Genomic DNA, 8256 nt, shown 5'->3' with positions numbered 1-8256 from the left:
AAAATTATCTTCTCATCACTTACTCTTCTAAACGCCTTGAAATTGGTCTCTGTCTCTTTAAGAACCACCTTCTGCTTCTGTCCCATCCCATTTCGCGGTTCGCTATGATGCAGTTTACTTTGCTTCTGAAATACATTTCCTCAAAGGTATTTTTAATCTGAAAAGAGCTTCACTGAGTGAGCAGTAGTGTTAAGAGCAGCAGACAGTTTAAGTTTCACTTTCACTTTGCTCTGTTACTGCCGAGATAGTCTGGTTTAAACCAGACCCTTGTCCTTCACTTTGCTTCGTACAAGGGTCTGGACTTGCTGCATAGAGAATTGATTTCTTGCAGGAGGCGTGGCCTCTGCTGAAGCGTGTGTGTTGTCGGTGTGACGGAGGCTAAGCTAAGAATCTAACAGGAAATCGCGTGTGCTGTAAACAACCCTACTGAGAGGAAAAATATACCGAGCCAAACGAGACGACTGTAAATGAGAGCTGCTGCTTTGTCAGACAAATTTAATTTAATTAGGAAGCCTTATCAACACAGACTGGCTTCATTCACTTCCTCCACTGCTGTATACTAAAATAACTAGCAGACATTGCGCAGAACATAGACGTCATTCAAAACTCCACTTTCTGTTCTCTGATTGGCCCAGGTAAAATAAACTACAAGCAGACACTGCGCAGAAAATCGACGTTCTGTTCTCTGATTGGCCCGGCTAAAAATCTGCCAGCGAAATCCATCTCAATGGGAGAAGTCCCAGACGGAGCAGAGAAGGGAAACTAAAATTGAGCGGAACTGCGTAGGAAGGCAAGAGCCAGGCAACTGCCGAGAGCCTGCAGGAGTCATGGGTGGGGTGGGGGGTGGGGTGCTCTGCCTTGAGGAAGTTCAGCTTAAAGACACGTCCCAGGGGCGTTTCTGGTCCCCACCTGTTGTTTTGCTCCTCAGCATGGCTTACTAAAAACGCTGCAGGATTTCTCAAACATGCATGAATGAGTCAGAGCAAGGCTTTGGGCATGTTTTTTATGAGAGTATAACATTATAACATGATATAAAACTCAAAAAAGTTGATTTTACAAGATGTTGACCCTTTAATTAATCATCTACTACACAACAAGTTCTCAGTCATTTGCTCTTTAGGAATCTTCCTGCTGAGACTAAAGTACAATTTTTGTTCGTCAAACAGAGCTACCTGTTTGGGCAGAATTTGCCCCCCCCCCCCCCATCCTATTGAATTCCTTATTTGAGTTCATAAACGTACAAAAAAACATGGTTTTTAAGAACTGGTAGTTAAAAAGAAAATAAAACTTGAAAGCTAGTCAACAGCAGAAAGTCAATGCCAGGATGGTATAAGGTTAAACTCAAAGGTCCGTCTGTCTGTCCATTTTCTTCCACTTATCCGGGATCAGGTCTCGGGGGCAGCAGCCTATCAGAGACCCAGACTTCCCTTTCTCCAACCACTTGGACCAGCTCCTCTGGGGGAATCCCAAGGTGTTCCCAGGCCAGCCGAGAAACACTGTCCCGGGTCTTCCTCTGGGTCTACTCCCAGTGGGACATGCCCAGAACACCTCACCAGGGAGGCGTCCAGGAGGCATCCTAACCAGATGAACCACCTCAACTGGCTCCTCTGGATGTGGAGGAGCAGCGGCTCTACTCTGAGTCCCTCCTGGATGACCGAGCTTCTCACCCTATCTCTAGAGAGCCCAGACACTCTGTGAAGGAAACTCATTTCAGCTGCTTGTATCTGTGATCTCGTTCTTTCAGTCACTACCCAAAGCTCGTGACCATAGATGAGGGTAGGAACGTAGACCGACAGTTAAATCACCTTCTGGCTCAGCTCCAGCTTCACCACTACAGACCGGTACAACGCCCGCATCACAGCAGACGCAGCACCAATCTGCTTGTCGATCTCCCGCTCCATTCTTCCCTCATTTATGAACAAGACCCCGAGATACTTAAACTCCTCCACTAAAACTCAAACTAAATTCAAACTCAAAGTTCACTTAAATAAATTGTATCTGACAAAAGAAATAAAAGAAAATTAACTAAAAAAAATAACTGTTGGTATTACAGTGACTGCTTTTGAATTGTGGCTCAACAAAATTATTTTAGAAAAAACAAACAAATGAAACAGGCCTCAACTAAAAGTATGAAACCCTTAGAACAGATTGAAACTAATTTTAATATAGGAATATGTTAAACTAAAGTGTGTCCTGTTTTTAGCATCACCTGTCTTCAATCTTGTAATCAGTCTGCCTATTTAAATAGCCAAAAGTAGTCACAGGGCTGTTTGGTATCATGGTATGTTGCACTGAACACAGACCACAGAACACTAAGGACAGAGTTACTCAGGAGCTTAGAAACAAAATCACTGACATCATATTAAAACTAAAAACTGTAAGACCATCTCCAACCAGCTTGATGTTCTTGTGACTACAGCTGCATGGATGTTTCAGAAGCTTAAGGTTCACAGTCCCAGAAACAACCTCCTTGGACATGTCCACAAGAAGAAAACTGATGACAAACTAAAAAGACGAAATATACGAATGATTACCAAAGAGACCAGAATAACTTCCAAAAGATTAGAGGAGAACTCCAAGGTCAAAATACATCAGTGTCGGATCAAACCAGGTCACACTTTCAGCCAAAGAAGATGGCCACGGAGGACACCCCTGCTGACAGCAAATCATTAAAAACTGGAATTTTCCAACATACATAATAAGCCACAAAGCTTGAAAAACGAGGATGTCTTTTGGAAAGATGAGACAAGAATTAGAGCTTTTATTTTTTGTAACAAGTCCCATCAGCTCCATGTTCACAGACCCATGAAAGAAACAGAATAGGATGAAAATAATCCTGAACCCAGAGAAAGTCTGGTTCTGCTCTGGGGCTGCTTTGCTACATCTGGGAAAGGCTGTTGTGAATCTGTACAAGGGAATCCCAAGACTATCAAGGCATTCTGGAGCTAAATGTGCTGCCCAGTGTCAGAAAATGTGGTCTTATGCAGACCATGTGACCTCCAATAGGATGCAAAACACAGCTAAATAAAACAAAAACTAATATGCGAAGGACCAAACATTGGACTATTCTGAAGTGGCCTGAACATCTAAGGAGACGAAAAATGCAGTCTGGAGAAAGAACTCTTCAAACCTGAGACAGCTGTAGGAGTTTAAAAGGAGTGGGCCAAAATACCTCCGGACCGGTGCAGAAACCTCAGAGAGACAACAGTAATCACTTGTTTGCAGTGATCACCTTCAAAGGTTCAGTGTACCATCCTTTTTGTCAGGGCCAGTTTTATTAGTTGTTTTAAAAATAATTATGTTGTTTCAAAATTCAAAAGAAATGTCTAATTTTCATTTGTTGATGTTCAGTGAACCTTTTAGTCAGTTTCAAGTTGTTTTATTGACCTTTTTTCAACAAAAAGGTACAAATGTGCCCATGTCTATAAACATTTTACATAAAGATATAAATGAATAGGTTAAGCTTCAATAAGCTGCAAAATAAAAACAAAAACAGGCCTATATCAGGTGCAGTTTTTTTTATCTCCTGCATTGTAGTATTCTTCAAATAGCCCAAAGCAGAAAACATTATAAAAAAAAAAGTCCTGAAATTTTGTTGTGGCTTTTGTTTTTACCGTGCCACCCCCCAAAAGGCGCCCCCTGCTGTCAAACTGTTGTGATTGGTGTTTTTCACAGATTCAACTATAAGGGAGTCAAATTGCATCTTTGTAAGACTGACTGTAAAGATCCTGTAAAGATTGTTGGGACAATATACAGGTTTGTGACGTCACCAGCAGAGGGCGCCATCATTGTCAACAAGGCTCCTGTTGGGTCTCCTGTCTGGTTCAGCAGCACAAAGGGGAGGCGTCTCTGGAAATTAGCAGCAACAAAGCCCCTCCATCCTCTGTGTAGACCAGACCTCCCAGCTGTCATATTCAGACCCAGCTGAGGAGCAACACAATGACCCCCCCCACCCTTTTTTTCCTTCTTTTTTTGTTACAGCATCATGAGGATCCCCCACCCCCCTCCTCCTGAGCAGGACAAAGACAGTCCACCTGCACTTTCTGCAGGGAGCAGCGAGACAAGCTGTACATTAATCTGTGATGATAATAATTCAGCTGTGAGTTTACTGTAAACACAACCTTTTGGATTATTCTAGACCCGTGTCAGAGCTGTGGTCATTAAGGTCCGGTTTCCTGTACTCACTGGGTCTCTTGGTGGTGCTCCAGGGCAGAGGAGTGGGCACGAAGCCTTCTTTATGGCCCAGCAGGGTCAGACTGAGGCCCGGGCTGTACCCGACCCAGAGCAGAACCTCCCCGCTCTGCCCCGTCTGGGAGGAACCCCTCAAGGTGTGGTTGACGTACACGTCCACCCAGGCCCCCACCAGTGGCTGACGGGTCACCAGATCTCTCAGGAGCACCTTCAGGGCAAACTGGGGCTCTGGAGAAGAAGGGAGAATAAAAAAAGATTATCTGATGATTACCACATCTGTGCTGCACGTGTGACTCTGCACGCAGCTGCATTGGGCAAGCCTCATCTGCTGATGAAAAAGTGATGAGGCAGGCACAGCTGAGCTGCTGGGAGGGTGGAAAATTACATGAAAACCAAGTGACAGCAGAGAGGAGAACCAGCAGCTGGATCTGAATAACAAATCTGCCTTTAAACTGGTGTTTGAGCTGAACAGGGTCGGGTTGTCATCCTTGGGTGTCCCCTAGACTGTAAACATCAGAGGACAACAATCAATGTCAATTAGGCTCAAACATCAACACTTTTCCTTATTGTTTATTTATATCTGTGCTGTATAAACAGAGGAGTCCTGAAATAAACACATAACCAGTCGTGGAGGAGCTCATTTCCATTTTCTGTAACAATAAGTGAGCAAAGCGGGATTTCTTTGTGTTTGTTTACCTGCAGTCAGAGCCGAGGGCGTCAGGAACCTCCCCTCACCGGACATCACGTCTCCGACCGCGGCCGTCGGGCTATTGTCACCCGCCCAGGGGGAGGCCAGGCCTCCGCCCTCCCCCACCGCTCCCATCGACCCATCCAGGCCGGAGATCAGCAGCGACGAAGGCAGGAAGAGGAGCAGCAGCGGCAGGTAGCGATCAGAGGCGGACATGTCGGGAGGGGCGGCAAGCTCAAAGACATAACGAGGCCCGAGGAAAGAGCTCGAGGTCCCAGCTGTGTGTTTGTCCACGTCACGAGGGTCTCGTCCCGCTCGTCGGGGGCTTGTAGTCGTAGGAGCGAATGGAGGAGAAGAAACCCCACCAGGGAGGAAAAAAGATGCGCTGGTACTGAGGCTGGGCGTGTAGCCGAAGATCGTTTATAACGAAAAGATGACCCACTCACTGATTACAACACCACACGCAATCGACCGCGAATACTTTTACCAAAAGGGCAAATAATCTGAAAATGTCTTTTTAAATTTAGCATTATTAAGAAATGTTTACAAATTTAAAAAATAAACTGTTGCTCTTGTCACTCTGTTACACTGTGATAAAACAGAGTGAGACATCTTTTTATCCTATCTTTGGTGAGCTGGAAGAAGCTGTTACATCACTGATTCCTGGTTTCCTTGTGGATTCAAACTCCACAGTTTACACAAATGTTTATGAATATTTAAATGCACTTTTTTATTAAATTCAGTTATATATTTAATTAATTCCAAATATATTAATTTGTAACCCTTGAAATAACTGAGGCTTGTGACCTCAGCCATCATTAACTTGAAGTATACAAACGTTCTTGATGTTTGTTTTTATTTTAATAATTTATTATAATTTATTAACAAAAAGAGAAAATAAATGACATTTTAAATGACAAAAAATAAAATACTTTACATTATATACAAATTTCTAAATGTGAGATGTTTTCCCATAAAATGTATCAAATTATATCTGAACTATATGTTTTATATCTCTGAATAAATACCTTAACTTTAAAATCTCACAAAATTCTATAACCATTTGTTCATTGAAAAACAATTTGATTTTAATCTTTTCTTAGTTTAAAAGTAATGTTCTTTTAGCAATTATAAAAGCCATTTAGGCCCACCAATGGTGGGTTATGCTCTCTGACTATTTATTTATTGAACTGTAAAATAATTCAAGATATTTTGGGGGTTCAAATCCATTGCAATGCTTTTGCTGTGTATTTACTCTGCACCTTTTTCATTCCTCATCAGTTCAACAATTAAGAAAAGGCTTACTTTCCCACCCATTTTTTCCAAAAGTAACAAATTCATGACATTTTTAGGATGTATTGTACGACATGCCTAAATTTCTAAAATTTCCAAAAGTGTGTATTTGCTCAGTGTGACTGTGTGGTACGGAAGCTGCACTGTCCAGGTCAGAAATGACTTGGCCTGGGCGGTGAAAACTGCCCAGTGGATTGTGGGGGATCAGTTACCAAACCTGGACTCAGTTTACGCTGGCAGACTGTAAAGGAAGTCCAGTTGTATTGCTGCTGATCCCACCCACCCAGGACACAAATTGTTTGTACCACTGCCATCTGGGAAACGATACAGAAGCATAAAGACCAAAACCACTCAACTAAGGAACAGCTTCTTCCCAAGAGTTGTTAAATCCATCTGTCCACCTTCCATCCCCTCTACCTCCCTGCAGTCATACTCACATCCATTCACTGCACCTTGAGAACAAACTGAGATCACACATATAAGCGTTATTTATTTATTTATTTATTTATTAGCACATATATAAGCTTATTATTTTATTTATTACTTATCCACTTACACATATACATATATATATAAGCTTTATTATTATTATTTTTTACTTATTGAGGGCAACATGACAATTTTGTTATGTTCTAGAAATGTAATGACAAATAAAAATCTTATGTCTTATGTAAATTTGGAATGAGCAAAAGTCATTATGGTTTTGTAATTGGTATTCAAAAGTTCCTTGAAGGAATCAGGAAGTCATCCTTTGTGGTTGTGTCTCCAGATACTCTACATCCTCTTCACCACTAGGTGTCACTGTGGCAGAGTGGCTGCAAGGAGTTTACATTGAACAGCGATGAGTGGCTGTGACATTCTGATTTGCTCCAAGTAGGATCAAAAAGTCAAACATTCCATATTATTGTAATTCAGACTGTTGTTTTGTTTTTATCATTTTCAACAATCAAACTGAATGAACTGAAACCATCTGGGAGGAACACAATAACACATTTTATACAGTTTGAATGACTGATGTACTGGTAGTGTAGCTGTATATGCACTATAGTTTTTGCAAAAATTGCTATGAATTTTAGAATTCTGGAGTATTTGAAGACAGAAACAGATCTTTGGAAGTGGCTTTGTTCAGACTGAACTGTTCAAGTGGCCCTACGTCTTAAATCACCTCTAATATTCCAGTTTTGTTGATGCTTATTACCTATATTTTATTTGATTAAAATATTACCCTATGTTAGAAATAACTTTATTGATCCCTCTGGAAGAGTTCCTCAGGGAAGTTAAAGAAAAACTGTTCCGTCTGTGCCACAGCTGGCCCCATTGTGGTTTGGTTTCTGTGGTGCTGGTCCATGCATGGACCTCCTCTGGCAAATCACATGGGTGGGCCGCAGTGTATTGTGTGGGCCAGACAAATTTTGCCTTGTGGAAACATTAAAGTTATTTTGACATAATTATGATGAAAATCTTCTTGAACTTTACCCACTGTTGTACCTGAAGTCAGATTGTTGCTGCTGAAGTTCCAGATGGAGTTTGTCCACTTATAATAATAAATAATTAGTTTAACATTTCATTAAGAAACAAAATTAAGATTTAGTTATCAGATCCTTACGAAACTGTAAAAACAAAGTTAAATAGAAGACAAGAGCACTTTCGTTGTCAGTAAATTACTCACATACACTCACCAACCACTTTATTAGGTACATCTACCAGGTTGGACCCAATTTTACCTTCAGGGCTGCTTTAATCCTTCATGGCATAGATTCAGCAAAGGTACTGGAAACATTCCTCAGAGAGTCTGGTCCACATTGACATAATAGAATCACACAGTTGCTGCAGATTTGTCAGCTGAACATCCATAATAAGAATCTCCCGTTCCACCACATCCCAAAGGTCTCTATTGGATGGAGATCTGGTGACTGTGGAACCATTCCAGTACAGTGAACTCATTGTTGTGTTCAAGAAACCAGTCTGAGATGATTTACACTTTACGACATGGAGCATTAACCTGCTGGAAGTAGCCATCAGAAGATGGTACACTGTGGTCATATAGGAATGGACATGGTCAGAAGATGGTACACTGTGGTCAT

At 41.6% G+C, this 8256-nt stretch overlaps 1 protein-coding gene across 1 annotated transcript in view; it reads right to left on the bottom strand.

The window, feature by feature from the left end:
- fam171b (family with sequence similarity 171 member B) overlaps positions 1 to 5307 on the bottom strand; it is a 20779-nt gene extending 15472 nt beyond the window's left edge. Inside the window, exons 1-2 of the mRNA XM_014012003.1 lie at positions 4888 to 5307; positions 4186 to 4419 (exon numbers count right to left, since the gene is read on the bottom strand). Of these exons, the coding sequence (XP_013867457.1) occupies positions 4186 to 4419; positions 4888 to 5095 (442 nt within the window). The 5' untranslated portion in view covers positions 5096 to 5307. The remainder of the gene's footprint in view (positions 1 to 4185; positions 4420 to 4887) is intronic.
- Between the last annotated feature and the right edge of the window lie 2949 nt (positions 5308 to 8256).

Source organism: Austrofundulus limnaeus, unplaced genomic scaffold (assembly GCF_001266775.1).
Source record: "Austrofundulus limnaeus strain Quisiro unplaced genomic scaffold, Austrofundulus_limnaeus-1.0 Scaffold87, whole genome shotgun sequence".
In the NCBI taxonomy this organism is placed as follows: domain Eukaryota; kingdom Metazoa; phylum Chordata; class Actinopteri; order Cyprinodontiformes; family Rivulidae; genus Austrofundulus; species Austrofundulus limnaeus.
Note: the sequence above shows the minus strand (reverse complement) of the source record. Positions and strands in the feature narration are given on the sequence as shown.